This window comes from Oncorhynchus nerka, linkage group LG26, assembly GCF_034236695.1.
Source record: "Oncorhynchus nerka isolate Pitt River linkage group LG26, Oner_Uvic_2.0, whole genome shotgun sequence".
Taxonomy (NCBI): Eukaryota; Metazoa; Chordata; class Actinopteri; order Salmoniformes; family Salmonidae; genus Oncorhynchus; species Oncorhynchus nerka.
The window spans coordinates 13,837,960-13,854,227 of NC_088421.1; the positions used below are offsets into that span (position 1 = coordinate 13,837,960).

The following is a 16,268-nucleotide window of genomic DNA, read 5'->3' on the forward strand; positions in this document are numbered from 1 at the left end:
GCGTGGTGAGGAGACAGATTCTCGCCACGCCACCTGGTAGGAGCGACCTGTCAGGTAGGACGCAATCCAAGCGTGGGCCGCGCCGGAGATGCCCAACTCGGAGAGGGTGGAGAGGAGGATCTGATGGTTCACAGTATCGAAGGCAGCCGATAGGTCTAGAAGGATGAGAGCAGAGGAGAGAGAGTTAGCTTTAGCAGTGCGGAGGGCCTCCGTGATACAGAGAAGAGCAGTCTCAGTTGAATGACTAGTCTTGAAACCTGACTGATTTGGATCAAGAAGGTCATTCTGAGAGAGATAGCGGGAGAGCTGGCCAAGGACGGCACGTTCAAGAGTTTTGGAGAGAAAAGAAAGAAGGGATACTGGTCTGTAGTTGTTGACATCGGAGGGATCGAGTGTAGGTTTTTTCAGAAGGGGTGCAACTCTCGCTCTCTTGAAGACAGAAGGGACGTAGCCAGCGGTCAGGGATGAGTTGATGAGCGAGGTGAGGTAAGGGAGAAGGTCTCCGGAAATGGTCTGGAGAAGAGAGGAGGGAATAGGGTCAAGCGGGCAGGTTGTTGGGCGGCCGGCCGTCACAAGACGCGAGATTTCATCTGGAGAGAGAGGGAGAAAGAGGTCAGAGCACAGGGTAGGGCAGTGTGAGCAGAACCAGCGGTGTCGTTTGACTTAGCAAACGAGGATCGGATGTCGTCGACCTTCTTTTCAAAATGGTTGACGAAGTCATCTGCAGAGAGGGAGGAGGGGGGGGAGGAGGATTCAGGAGGGAGGAGAAGGTGGCAAAGAGCTTCCTAGGGTTAGAGGCAGATGCTTGGACTTTAGAGTGGTAGAAAGTGGCTTTAGCAGCAGAGACAGAAGAGGAAAATGTAGAGAGGAGGGAGTGAAAGGATGCCAGGTCCGCAGGGAGGCGAGTTTTCCTCCATTTCCGCTCGGCTGCCCGGAGCCCTGTTCTGTGAGCTCGCAATGAGTCGTCGAGCCACGGAGCAGGAGGGGAGGACCGAGCCGGCCTGGAGGATAGGGGACATAGAGAATCAAGGGATGCAGAAAGGGAGGAGAGGAGGGTTGAGGAGGCAGAATCAGGAGATAGGTTGGAGAAGGTTTGAGCAGAGGGAAGAGATGATAGGATGGAAGAGGAGAGAGTAGCGGGGGAGAGAGAGCGAAGATTGGGACGGCGCGATACCATCCGAGTAGGGGCAGTGTTGGATGAGAGCAAGAGGGAAAAGGATACAAGGTAGTGGTCGGAGACTTGGAGGGGAGTTGCAGTGAGGTTAGTGGAAGAACAGCATCTAGTAAAGATGAGGTCGAGCGTATTGCCTGCCTTGTGAGTAGAGGGGGAAGGTGAGAGGGTGAGGTCAAAAGAGGAGAGGAGTGGAAAGAAGGAGGCAGAGAGGAATGAGTCAAAGGTAGACGTGGGGAGGTTAAAGTCGCCCAGAACTGTGAGAGGTGAGCCGTCCTCAGGAAAGGAGCTTATCAAGGCATCAAGCTCATTGATGAACTCTCCGAGGGAACCTGGAGGGCGATAAATGATAAGGATGTTAAGCTTGAAAGGGCTGGTAACTGTGACAGCATGGAATTCAAAGGAGGCGATAGACAGATGGGTAAGGGGAGAAAGAGAGAATGACCACTTGGGAGAGATGAGGATCCCGGTGCCACCACCCCGCTGACCAGAAGCTCTCGGGGTGTGCGAGAACACGTGGGCGGACGAAGAGAGAGCAGTAGGAGTAGCAGTGTTATCTGTGGTGATCCATGTTTCCGTCAGTGCCAAGAAGTCGAGGGACTGGAGGGAGGCATAGGCTGAGATGAACTCTGCCTTGTTGGCCGCAGATCGGCAGTTCCAGAGGCTACCGGAGACCTGGAACTCCACGTGGGTCGTGTGCGCTGGGACCACCAGATTAGAGTGGCCGCGGCCACGCGGTGTGGAGCGTTTGTATGGTCTGTGCAGAGAGGAGAGAACAGGGATAGACAGACACATAGTTGACAGGCTACAGAAGAGGCTACGCTAATGCAAAGGAGATTGGAATGACAAATGGACTACACGTCTCGAATGTTCAGAAAGTTAAGCTTACGTAGCAGGAATCTTATTGACTAAAATAATTCAAATGATACAGTACTGCTGAAGTAGGCTAGCTGGCAGTGGCTGCGTTGTTGTTGTTCTATCTCTCTATAGTGCTGTTTCTTGTATTATGGTCTCTTGTTTCTTTAGAGGTTTCACTTTGTTGTCCTTTTTCTTTTCCTTTTTCTTCTGTCCTTATTTTGTCTTCCTTTCTTCTGTTAACTAGATATTTTTTGTTGTTATTCTTTGTAAGCTAGCTAGCTTCTTCCAGGAGAGTCCCTAGCAACTGCCATCTTTACATGGGAAACAGTCCAATCACAGTCTAACCCTTGCTGAACCCCGAGTCTCTAATTGTCAGTGACTGGGGAAAGTCATTCATTTTCATTATTAAAGGGGAAATATTAAAATAACCAACTCATCTGTTAATGCCATTGTCTGCCCACAGTCTTCCTCACTGTTTTTTCTCTCTCCTTTCGCTATAGGCATGGCAAACTATTTACATGACTCCTGAGTGATAACTATACTGGACAAAATATAATTGCAACATGCTACATTTTCAAAGATTTTACTGAGTTACAGTTCAAATAACGAAATCAGTCAATTGAAATAAATTCATTAGGCCCTAATCTATAGATTTCACATGACTGGGCAGGGGTGCGGGCCTGGGAGGGCATAGGCCCACCCACCTGTGAGCCAGCCCACCCACTGGGGAGCCAGGCCCAGCCAATCAGAATGCATTTTTCACCACGAAACGTCTTTATTACAGCCAGAAATATTCCTCAGTTTCTTCAGCTGTCTGAGTGGCTGGTCTCAGACAATCGCACAGGTGAAGAAGCCAGATGTGGAGGTCCTGGGCTAGCGTGGTTACACGTGGTCTGCGGTTGTGAGGCCGGGTTGGATGCACTGCCAAATTCTCTAAAGCGATGTTGGAGCCGGCTTATGGTAGAGAAATTAAGATTTAATTATCTGCCGACAGCTCTGGTGGACATTCCTACAGTTAGCATGCCAGTTGCACTCTCCCTCAAAATTGAAGTTATCTGTGGCATTGTGTTGTGTTTCAAAACTGCACATTTTAGAGTGGCCTTTTATTGTACCCAGCACAAGCTGCACCAGTGTAATGATCATGCTGTTTAATCAGCTTCTTGAAATGCCAGACCTGTCAGGTGGATGGATTATCTTGGCAAAGGAGAAATGCTCACTAACAGGGATGTAAACAAATTTGTGAGAAATAAGCTTTTTGTGGGTATGGAACATTTCTGGAATGTTTTATTTCAGCTCATGAAACATGGGACCAACACTTTACGTGCTGCGTTTATATTGTTGTTCAGTATAATTCCTTCCACATAACATAAAAGTCAATTAAAACTCAAAAGAGCATGACAAGTGCCCTTGAATTGCCTTTCCTTCAGCAGATCAATGGATGTGAACAGCCAAATCACAAGATTCTGTTGCGCCTTGGCTTTTCCGCTGGCGCTAAGTGGTTCTATTTGGGAAGTGTCCTTCCCTGTGCCATGAAATGGTGCCTGGAGCTTTTTCTTCACTGTGTGTGGAATAATTGCTGCACGTGGAGAGGCAACTCACCCCAGCAGCCGCGTAATTAATATGTGTGTGCAAAAGAGAACGAGAGAGGAAGAGAGCGATGTGTAGTATCTGACAGGGAAGCTAAGGGTTGTTGGTGATGGTGCCTTTCACTTGCTCCATGCTGGTTCATGGAAACTAGGAAGGAGATCCTCTGAAGTTGCCATCGTGTTGTTGTGTGTGAAAGAAAAACACATTTTCCTTGCTGACAATATTCTCATGTAGTTTATCACTTCTCTAAAATACTAATTATTGGCCTATTGCAAAAAGTCTGATTACAATATGAAATCTTGGTTTCCTGGCTGAGGGGAATAACATGTAATACATTTAACTCAGGCTGAAGATGATCTACAATCGCACTGAATAATGTGGCATACTCACTCTCAAGGCACAGGAGAGACCTTACAGAGGCTTGGGGCCCCGTACGTACACTAGTTAAAAGTCTGTAATAATCCAATTACAAAACCCCACAATGTGTGCATGGATGCCCAGACGGTTGCAGCACAGATGTCCTCAACAGATCACCTCTGAGCAGTGCCCCGGAGGTGGTAACACCCATGCTGTGACTCAGAACCCCTAAGGAGACTCTTGGACAGCATTTGAATAAGCAGGCAAAATAGCCTCCACAATCCAGAGGGAAAAAGCTTCTGATCTGAAAACCTGTCAAAAGCTAGGAAAGAGAGAGCCTGTTCTTAGATGGGTATAGCATGTATCAACCTGTTATGGGATTTGATATCCTGCAGCCTATTCACAACAGTACACCATACGGCCCACCATCAAATAACATGGAACCCTAAAAGTCATGCTGGCAGTATTGGTGGCCATCCTTCAAGTGCATAATAGGTTCACAAGGAGGAAGCCAGCTATGGTCTTTTCTGAGCCAATATCTGGTTTAGTAGCAGCCCTTCCCATATTAGACTAGAGCCAAAATACCACTCAAAAACTATCTTTTGGTATTTGTTTCATTTATTGTAAGTTTTCTTCCATATTAAGAGATAAAAATAGAAATATAAAATAAGAATAAAAAAACTAACAAACAGATGGAAATTGAACACAGTATAGTCAAGAGACAAGTAAACAACCATTCTAAGAGAATCCTTGCAGCAATGATAGCTGACGAATCAGGTTATTGGTAATTCAGGTAAGGTTCCCACACTTTGTACAACTGATCTGTTTTAGAATGTGATGTACATGTCAAATATTCCAACGGAACCCTTTGAAAAAGTATCTTATGCCAACCTTTAAAAGATGGGACCTTGTCAGTAATCCACTGTAAGAGGATGTTTTTCCTCTCTGCGAAGTTAAGGATGTTTTACAACCTCCTCTTACCCACAGAGGTAACATGCCTACTAGGGAGACCTAACAGCAAAGAAACCAAGTCCAATTCTAGGTCAAGCCCTAGAATTTGTTCAATTTCTTGAAGGACATTAGAACAGTACCTTTGTAATTTGGAAAAGGACCGTGCATATCTCCAAATGTCCTCCCACATCTTCTCGTCGAATAGTAACAGAAAGTTCATTCTCCCACACTGGCTTGACCCCTTGTGTGTCTACAGTAGAAAAGGGCCTTAAAGCATCATAAAATTAACTTACAGACATTTCCTTTGTGAGGAAAAAATGCATTCTTTCAAAGACAGACATATCAGGGTTGCCAACTAAGATGGTGCTCTTCAAAATATGTCTGATTTGTAGAAAGCGGAAATAGTCCTGCTTTGGGAGCTGATATTTCTCAACCATCTGCTCCAATGACATTAGAATCCTGTCAGCTAATAAATCATTTAGTCTGCCTATGCCCTTATTAAGCCAAAGGTTAAAACCAACATCCAGCAATCCTGTTACAAAATCGGGGTTGTTAAGAATCGGGGTAAGAGCAGAGGTTAGTTTGGACCTTCCCTCAAAACTTTGAACTGATCTCCATGCTTTGAGTGTATTAAGTGTAATGGGATTGTTGCAGCTATAGATTTGAAGCTTCTGAAAAATAAAAGATCCTGCAAGGGGTATTTTGAAAAAGAAGTCACAATATCTAACCAAATAGAGGAGTCATCATTTGTTATCCAATCAGTAATATGCCTTAAGTGGGCACACCACTTATAAAACCTCATATTGGGCAGATCTAAGACCCCTATAGAACCTGGCAGCTGTCTAGGCTTGCGTTTATTCCATTTAAAGGAATTTAACCAGCCATTTTAACATTGTATTACTTTATTGGAAAATAAGACAGGGATCATTTGGATTGGGTTAAGTAGTCTAGGTAAAACATTCATTTTCAGAAGGGATATTCTACCTAACCAAGAAATTGGAAGATAATTCCAGTGCTCCAGGTTAGTCCATTGTTGATACAGTCCCAAAATGTTTTGCTTTACAGCAATTGAGCTTTTAAGATATAGAACTTTCATCAGTGGTGTAAAGTACTTAAGTAAAAATACTTGAATGTACTACTTAAGTATTTTTTGGGGGGTATCTGTACTTTACTATTTATATTTTTGACAACATTCCTAAATAAAATATGTACTTATTCCCATACATTGTCCCTGACACCCAGAAGTTACCTTTCAAATGCTCAGGCAGGACAGCATTATGGTCCAATTCATGCACCTATCAATATAATGCGTTGTCATCCGTACTGCCTCCTATCTGGCAGACTCACTAAACACAAATACTGTGTTTGTAAATTATGTATGAGTGTTGGAGTGTGCCCATGTCTGTCTGTAAACAAAAATAAAAATGTGTGCGGTCTGGTTTGCTTAATATAAGGAATTTGATGTATAGCATTTACTTTTACTCAAGTATGACAATTGTGTACTTTGTCCACCACTGTACTTAAGTACATTTAAAACCAGATACTTATACACTTTTATTCAAGTACTATTTTACTGGGTGACTTTCACTTTTAAGTGAGTCACTTTTTATTAAGGTATCTTTACTTTTACTCAGGTATGACAATTGAGTACTTCTTTCACCACTGACTTTCAAAATACAGAAAGTGTCACAGTATGATGCGTTTACATGGTATTTTCCTTTTTTTAATTAGCCAAGTAGCTAACAGCTTGTGGCTATTGTCTATGCTAAACTGAGTTGGGATGGAAAAACATCCCCCAAGCAGGAAGCCTTTTCTGCTGTGCAGGCCAATTAAGCATTGTGTATAGGAGATTCAGAGTTCACACAAATTCAAAGTTCACACACATTCTGATTTAACAGCTCATACAGATCAATGCCTGGCATTGGGTCCCGTGTGGCTCAGTTGTCTTCCTGCAGCGATGGTTGTGGGTTTGATTCCCACGGGGACCAGTATGGAAAAAAGATGAAAATGTATGCTCTGGATAAATGTAAAATGTAATGGAGTGAGGAAAGATTGAATTGAGTACATTTCCGTGTCACTCAATATTACATCCCATTGGGTGGTGGAACCTCTGATCCCCTGAGTGACAGCCATTCAAAGTTATTCTAGATTGTCTTCAGCTTGACCCTCATGACCGGGTTCATTCCCAAGGGTGTATGCTAGGATGTGTAAATTGAACTATTGTACCAATCGATAGACAGTTTGAAACATGTTTTTGAGAGACCTATGAGTTGTTTCAAACCTGCGTCTGATTCTTGGCTCTCCTTTCACACCACACAATTGTTGTCAATCAATCAATCACATTTATTTACAAAGCCCTTTTTACATCAGCAGATGTCACAAAGTGCTTATACAGAAACCCAGCCTAAAACCCCAAACAGCAAGCAATGCAGATGTAGAAGCACGGTGGCTAGGAAAAACTCCCTAGAAAGGCAGGATCTAAGAAGGAAACCTAGAGAGGAACCAGGCTCTGAGGGGTGGCCAGTCCTCTTTTGGCTGTGCCGGGTGGAGATTATTGCCATTAAGGTCAGATTGTCTGGTCTACCTGAAAGATATATTTTTATTCCATAGATAGTGTGCACATCGCTGAGCCTACCTTGTGTCATGCTATTTGTGTGATACATTTCGCAACACTTTTTCTCCCAGTTTTTTTCTGTTCGGTTATGAGGGAACAAACTCACAGTCAATTTTATATCTCCCAATGTTTTTAATGAATGTCTTCAGTATAACTCTGTAGGATCTCACCTCTTCTCAGTAGCCTCAGTACAAGGAGTGACCTTGAGAAATGTCAAGCCTGTAAGTTAATCACCATGTTGGACCTTAATACAAATACCATAAATGTCTATTTGGCATCTTCACTCAGTTGAGGGACACATTTATTTCAATATCATGAGTTTTGTAAGCTTTTACCAGAATTTGTATATTTTGGATCTGATTGGGAGGCAGACAGTTCCACCTCATTACCTGTTATCATGTTATAGCCTATCATTTAGAATTCCCATCATTCACAGAAGGGATCATCAACTATATTCAGTTGGGGGTCAGTTTTTTTTCTTGAGCTGATGGTCGGGGGGAAGGAACATAATTATAAATAATTTGTAGACTTCAATTTGACCCCAAGTAGCCCAAACAAATACAATATTTGACTAAAACAATCATTTCAAACCGTGCTTACATTTGTGGGCAGTTACATGTGTCTCTCTATTATGCTTGGGAATACTTGGGAACAGATTTCCAAAATGTAAATCACTTGGAGTTAATTTCATGATGTTTTACAGTCTTTTATGTCTAATAAATAAAACCACTTGCAGGCCAAATTTGGCCCGTTTACAGTTTGACTTGATAATATTTGACTTCAGGTACATATTCCATCGACTGTTCCCTGTACCAAATAAACAATAACCTGTTATGTTAATGTTGGTGTAGTTGGCTGAACACAAATATCCTTTATTATTGTATAATTTTGAAGCTATAGCAAATGATTATGACAGAAGACACAGGTAGAGCTAGCTAAATGTGACAGGTGGATCTACCCTCTTCTTCACAGAGCGTATTTCTTACATCCCTCCGCAACAGCCCGAGGCGGGGAAAGTGTGCCTTGACTTCCTGTGACTATATATGGAGACCACCGGTATAGCATGAGTGAAGAAGAAAACATCTCCGGGAAAAATGAGAGCGTTTGTCTGTGAACAAATAAAATTAATTAACGTTTATTGCGGCCGATGACTATCTCCTATCTTAAAGAGACAAACACGTATTTTCCGTCGATTTTGTTGTGCTAAAACAGGAACTCAGAGACGCAAGCAAAAACATACGCACATCGCAACTGTGAATGAGAAAGCTACAGGTGAGCATTATTTTTCTTTATCTACAGCATTTCAACTTTATTTAGTTGCACGTATACCACGTATACCATCTCTATTCCATGTTTTAAAGATAAAAAGAGCACTTTGCATTATTGATTGTGTGCTGTTTCAATATGTGAACATTTTGGAGGGGGCATTTCATTGTTTCCATACCTGTTGATTTGAATTGTAACCAACTTGCGTGCATAATCAACGAATATTTGAATAAGTTGACAGATAAATATTTTATGCCATGGTAAAGCTTATGTGTATGAATGTCGTTTTGTTGACACTTATGTGCTAGTCCCCCTTTAAGTTTATTACTCTAAGAAAAAGTTGTTTATCCATCCCCTCAGAATCCAATAATATTCATTTCGGTTTTAAAATGAAATCCTAGTTAATCATGATGCTTTTGGTTGATATGTTGGTTGATTATTGACCAGAAAAAAAGTACGAACGGGTGATTTCATTTCCTCAACAAGATGTTGTCTAATGGTACGCACAAATATATTATTCAGTCATTTAGTTGTAGGCTATAATTAGCCGACTATCTTTCAGAGGATCTTGTGTTCTCTAACATGCACTCTGCATGTGTTCTTTTAAAGGATTTCAGAGGATCTTGTGTTCTCTAACATGCACTCTGCATGTGATCTTTTAAAGGATTTCCTCCTGTTGTTCCATCTTAGTTGTTCATGTCAATAATACGTTTTGAAAAGCTACAACCTGTTCCCTGCATGGGTCAAGGCAACCCAACCTTGCTGAACTGAAACTCTTATTTGGTATGTAGAAATCATTTAAGAAACAGACAGGCAGAGATGCACACACCTTTTTTTTAAATACTCAAGTATGTCTATCAATTATTATTTTCACTTAAAGGCTAGATGTGTGAATGAATAATAACTGCATAGTTACACACATCCTTTGTAGAGCATACTTTTCCCCAATCATCCAGTCCTGCAAAATTGTCATGAAGCATAGTTTTCTGCATGAGGGATGTATTTGCCAAGGGAACCTTTCTTGTGTATATATCATGCAGTTGTCTTGGAAACTGACTAACCTGACGTAGGGATGGTTGGTGTGTTCATTATAGCAATCACTCCTGGTAACCTCCCTTTTAACTTTTAACAATACTTCTGAAAGTACCGACGCTCTCTCTCCAATAATTGTGCGATATTGGCCCTCATTTGTGAATTTCAATGAAGAGGGTTGATGCATAATCAGCCTGGTCTTTGTGGCAATACGCTCTGCACTCAGACGATTTGCATGTACCAGAGAGGTGAATGACTGTTATGCAGATTGCAGGAATATGATTTCCTTTTTTAACGAAGCTCTTTAGAGGTAAACAAAAACAAGCGGGGTCCTAAGTGTTCACTTAGAAGGGGCTCGTTAAGTATCTTAAGGAGACAAATAACTCAAACAGGTGTTATATTTCCACTGCACCTAGAAAGTAATCACTTAGAGTTTTAACAATGAATTGCATTTCATCATCATGTACCCAGTGGAAGAAGAAAATATTATTTCCTCCACTGAATTTTGCCTCTTCTACATGAGTAGCCTCATAGCCTGTAATTAATCCTGTATCATATTACACTAATCAAAATAATTTAACAAAATGTGCCTCTGGACACGTATCGTAAATTCCCAAAAGACAGAAAATGCTGAATCCGATTTTCTTTTACCATTTTGTTTCACATAATTCTTAGATGTCCCCCTTGAGTTCTCTTGCGAAGATAGGTCTCTCAATCTTATACAAAGAGAACAATTACAGAATAGTCATGTTATGTCTGCACACTGCGTTTACAGTGCTGTATTGAGAGTAACATTAGCACACAGTTTGATAGTGCTGTTATTTTTGGGTTATGCCTAATGTATTGTGGCATGTGATTGTCTGATTGCTTGGTTCTGTAACGGTCACTTCAGTTTGTGATATGAAAAAACACGGTTGATTAGAAATCGCTGTCGCGGAGACATCATTCTAAACACAACAGTCACTTGAATGGTTGTTCCCACATCTATGGCTATAAAAAATTCCATTCTCTTGTTGATTGACAGTTTAAATCTGTCTGTGTGGTACAGTTTCTTCCCTCAGAGCTTTGAGAAAGCCTTCTGTTGCAGGTTAGAGACTACTTGATTCTAGAGCCTAGCCCTATGAGTCACACTCTCAGCACTACTGGTGCTATAAAAAACACTGACTAACCCTGTCTATTCCCCGCACCCCCCCCCCCCTCTCTCTCTCCTTAAACATCCAAAGAGCAACTTGTGAAAAGGTTGAGTGAGAGGGTAAAATCATTTCGATGTGTTCGTATGTCAGTTTGGCCCTTATAGTAGGCCTACGTATGACTATGAGTCTAAGGATCCAGGTCGTATTATGTTGGTTGAAGGGTTCCCCAGTCCTTTTTCTAAAGAGAGACGAACACGCTGTGAATCATTCATTTGTCACGTCACTCAGGATCATGGTTTTTGTAAAGGATCGAGCTCATAAGCATTTACCTTCACCATCATGCAACCTTTCATTTAATAATGAATATCCTGTCATAGTCACCATGGTTGATATTGTGTTGTGTTTGAGGTTGTGTTTGTGTTTGTATTGAGAGTTGAGTTGAGTAGCATAAAGAGGAGACCTTCATTATCTACGTAACATAACCAGTCTGTATTGTTTTGCATATCATGTAATGCATTACATGTACCCAGTGTATTCAGAGAATAGTCCTAAAAGTAAATTCTCATTGAATAGAGAATTGTTGCTCCCTGCGGTATGCCCTTTTTCATGTGGCTCTCTAAGTAGTTTCTGCTCTATTGCCAGGTAGTAGCTTTGTATAGCCTAACTAGCACAGAAAGACTTTACCCATGCTGTAAAACAGCACCCAGACTCTTTCCCACCAACACTGATGAATATTCACTGCCTATCGATCTCAGATGCAAAGTGTCAGTCTTATGTCAATTCTGAATTGAGCGCCCGCTGATCACCCTAACAGATTGGCTCATTGGCTATACAGGGGCTGCTGAGAATAAGCTGCTAACGTGGAACCTCTGATTGTCATCCGGTGGTTCTGCCAAAGCCTGGAGGGGATCAGAGCCCTTATCTATCTAGACATGCACACAGATCCCAATGATACTGTAGCTATGTCTCCCCATTCCATGTGAGCAATTTTCTCTCCATGTTCAACAAGATGTGGAGCTCCCAGCCCAACACCTTCTGTCTGCCATGTCACAATGCCCAGGACTCTAGTATGGCTGTTATGTTTGTGTTGGACATAAGTGAGCCCTTGTTAAATCAATAAGGTCCTTTCCCCCCCTGATTATCTGTGATGAGCCATTCACACAGGTTTCAGTCTGGGGGCCTGAGTGACCACTTGTTGGGTCCATGCACAAAGGATTCATCAATCAAATAGATAGTTGTTAGTTGGGTTTGTTCCATAATGATGTTGTTTTTTGTGTGTCTTTTAATGTAATTACATTATGACAAAGCTGAAGGTCAACATGTGGATATCTTTATTATTTAATTATACTTTTCAGTGTATGTCCCAAAACCACAATAATATTGAGCAGTTACAACTGTGGAAAATAAAATTGGATTAGAGAAGAAAAACACACACACACACACACACACGCACACACACGCACGCGCACACACACGCACGCGCACACACACGCACACGCACACACGCACACACACAGTAGGCCATATACAGTACAGTCCATGCACATAATCAAGTAGATCTCCCATAGGCCCAAAGAAGATCCTTTAAACAATCTATATTCTGAGGGACTGGCAGGACCGCCACCAAACATGGCTAAATAGATGACACTTGTGGACTAATTGATAACAACGGCATTCAAATGACATTTTCTAAAAATTCCTGCCCTCTATTTTGAATATGATATCATGGCCGAATGTGTTCACTCAATCCTGAAGAAATGAGACAAAGAAAGCTTGCTGTGAGACTCCAGGGTCCCACTGATGGATACACTTTACAGCAGCAGTCTAGGCTGGCTGATGTCATTTAACCAGTAGGTTAACCAATCTATAAGGATGATAATGACATCAGCGGCAGGATGAGTCCCCAGCGACAGAATGGGAGATTTTCTTTTATAGATATGAGTCATAAATCCATTTTTATCTTCATCACAATTGGCATTGGAAATAACTGTGTCATACTGGCTCCCTGGGAGTCTGATGATGGGGTATTTGCAGTCCTATAGCCTCATTGAATACGAAGCTGAGGAGATGAGAATCCAGGTGTGATCAGGACCAACTTTTGCCTCATTGGTGCTATGGTGTGATAAGTTAGCCTGGCCAGGGGAAGACTGATATAATAACATCAAGTGATTATTAATGCAGCCTGCCTCGGTAGAATTCTGTCTACCTGGATTTACCAACCCTTTTCTCTCCCTCCACCGTTACCATAGAGACCCCTCCATCCCCTAACAGCAAGGAGCCTTTTGCTGCCGGGGCTCGCTGGCTTCTCACAGGAGAAATACAGTGTTGAGCATCGCCGTCAGTCTCTGTTAAGGTTCGGGCACCTGTGATGTGTGAGAGTGAGAGTGAGAGTGTGAGTGAGAGTGAGAGTGAGTGACATTCACTTGGCTGTGAGTGTTTCCTTGGCACGTTGACTCGTTTTTGTCACTGGGACTTGACGACTGAGACAGAGTGACATCCAGTTGGGAGGCCAGCCACGTCTAATTGAAATGAGCTGCTCACCTGGGAGAAGGCTTCTCCCTGACTGTGATGCTTTGCTAACTGTCACTAGTCAGAGCTGCAAGTGTATACCTAACAGACAGGTATTGGATCTGAGACACAAGCAGGTATCTGGTGTTTGTAGTTTGCTCCATTAAAACAGCATCAGGTGTCTAATGACCTTGGGGAAACATGAAACGGTGCACACAGATGACCAATATATGAACAAATCTCTCTCACAAAAGCCTCTCCTGAGAAATGAAAGTGTGAAATGAAAACAGTACTTCTTATCATGTGGGTTTAACTATGGTGTCACTGTATAGGAAATAGTGGCATGAGATTCAAACCCATTTCATTCATAGGCAGTAACTCTTTTGACCCATATCCAAGGGGCACTGCAATCCAGAACCTTCCTCAATGGAGGCGTTATAGACATATGAATACCTACATCGATGATACTGTTCACATTCTAACTAAAAGTGTGAGGCAAGCGCACTATCTGTCTCGAACAGTTACATTGAATTAATCCCTATTACAAATATATTGTCTAGCTAGCTGTGTTATTTAATGTGTCACTTTCACTGTTTGAGAGAAAGCAGAACACATATCTGCCAGTCTGTCTCTCTTCCTCTTCCCTCAGAGATGTGACAAAAGAAAAACATTTGCTGTCAGCTGATGAAAAGAATGTATATCTGTCCCCTGAAAAAACTTTGCCATCAATCAAACCCTCTCTCTTGTATCCATGTAATTTCTTGTCTTTTAGTGCCTTTTAGTTTTTTCTCTACCTCTGCATGGTACTGTTGCTGCGTCTACTGGTGTCAGCCACCATACAAGCTGGTCAGAGGCTGGAGAGTGACTCATACTCACTGAGGTGGAACCTAACATTGGACTTGTTCTTTAGAAGTCTCACATCGTATCACAGTTTAACTAGAACCCTTAAGAACAAAGTCAGCGATGAATTAGACGTCTGTGATGATGATACTTCTATCTTAGCAGCACTTCTCTCTGCTACAGTAGATGGGGGTCGGTGGAGGAGGATTTGAGAGAGCATTGCTTTAATGAGAGTTATTGCAGGTAGGTTTGTCACAACAGTGGCCAACCAGCAAGTATATGATGAAATCAACCAGCATACGATATCAGTCAGCCTTGGACAGAAATAGCACGTACCTTCTGCCATGGGTTGAGTATAATTGAGTTAAGAGGGTGTGATTACTGTGATTAACCCTGTGTTTATGTAGCCAAAGGGAAGCTCCTCAAGTGGATATATCACATCTGTGTTAGATACTGTATATCCAACTATAGTTCAAATAAAAACTGGGATAAACAATTACAAGGATTTTCACACATTTACTGAACATTGTGGTACAACCTGACACTTGTTTTAGGCTCATGTTCATGTGAATTATTCTCCTTGTGACCCCAGGTAGTGAATGAGCATGACGACGTTGCTGGACCTGAAGAGCAGTGTTCTGAGGCAGGTTCAGAGGAGCCAGTCTCTGAGGGGGAGGAGGGAGCCATCAGCCTCAGCAGCCAGCAGCATCCCCGTCACACACTGCCCTGACCAACTACCTCACGGGTGAGTCTCACACACTGCCCTGACCAACTACCTCACTGATGAGTCTCACACACTGCCCTGACCAACTACCTCACGGGTGAGTCTAACACACTGCCCTGACCAGCTACCTCACAGGTGAGTCTCACACACTACCCTGACTAGCTACCTCACGGGTGAGGCTCACACACTGCCCTGACCAGCTACCTCAAATCAAATCAAATTTTATTTGTCACATACACATGGTTAGCAGATGTTAATGCGAGTGTAGCGAAATGCTTGTGCTTCTAGTTCCGACAATGCAGTGATAACCAACAAGTAATCTAACTAACAATTCCAAAACTACTGTCTTATACACAGTGTAAGGGGATAAGGAATATGTACATAAGGATATATGAATGAGTGATGGTACAGAGCAGCATACAGTAGATGGTATCGAGTACAGTATATACATATGAGATGAGTATGTAGACAAATGGGTGAGGCTCAGTGGCACACAGAAGTAACAGCAGTTATAATCGCACACATGCATGTAAACATGGATATTCACTCACTCACTCACTCACTCACTCACTCACTCACTCACTCACTCACTCACTCACTCACTCACTCACTCACTCAGGTAATAATAATATAGCACTTTTTATTACAAAATGGAATCTCAAAGCGCTTCCAAAGAAACAAATTATAAAAAATGGAAAGCGAAAGCTGTCTCCAGTCAGCCTTATAGGCAGTTTGAAAAGGCAGTCAGTCTCTGGTATGGCTTGAGTGGAGAGAGTGACATTGATGGTTAGCCAGGGAGAAAGTCAGTCTGACAGATACAGCTACAAACACAGGAACATTCAGACTGGATGAAGGAAAGGTTCCTCTGTCTCTGAGAAGAAGGCCTAGTCTGGTGCTGGGGACTATAAATATTCTGGACAAACCCAATATGTTTAATGTGTCCCTCTCCTCTACTCCAGAGATGGGACCTGTTTCTAAAATGCCTCGATCAGTCCCCAAGGAGACATCAAACATCCCAAAATACCAACAGCTAAATGCACAGTCAGACACTCAGTGAACAGGGAACATTGCTTTTGGGGGGAACAACACTTAGAAATACTTCAATGGTCTATCATTTATCTTTAATATGTAACTCTAGAACTTTTCATAACTTTTATCGAAAAAGAACGACCCAAATTCATCCAGTACGTGTCAACAGAATTTTCTTATGTTATTTATTAACACATT

At 42.3% G+C, this 16,268-nt stretch overlaps 1 protein-coding gene and 1 long non-coding RNA gene across 2 annotated transcripts in view; one reads left to right on the forward strand and one right to left on the reverse strand.

Moving 5' to 3' along the window:
• The window catches only part of LOC135564660 (uncharacterized), a 529,018-nt gene that overhangs the window by 69,691 nt on the left and 443,059 nt on the right, over positions 1–16,268 (reverse strand). The gene's annotated exons all lie outside the window — the stretch shown is intronic.
• The window catches only part of LOC115110340 (BAI1-associated protein 3-like), a 43,634-nt gene continuing 28,207 nt past the window's right edge, over positions 842–16,268 (forward strand). The window contains exons 1-2 of the mRNA XM_029635918.2: positions 842–8,810; positions 14,910–15,062. Of these exons, the coding sequence (XP_029491778.2) occupies positions 14,917–15,062 (146 nt within the window). The 5' untranslated portion in view covers positions 842–8,810; positions 14,910–14,916. The remainder of the gene's footprint in view (positions 8,811–14,909; positions 15,063–16,268) is intronic.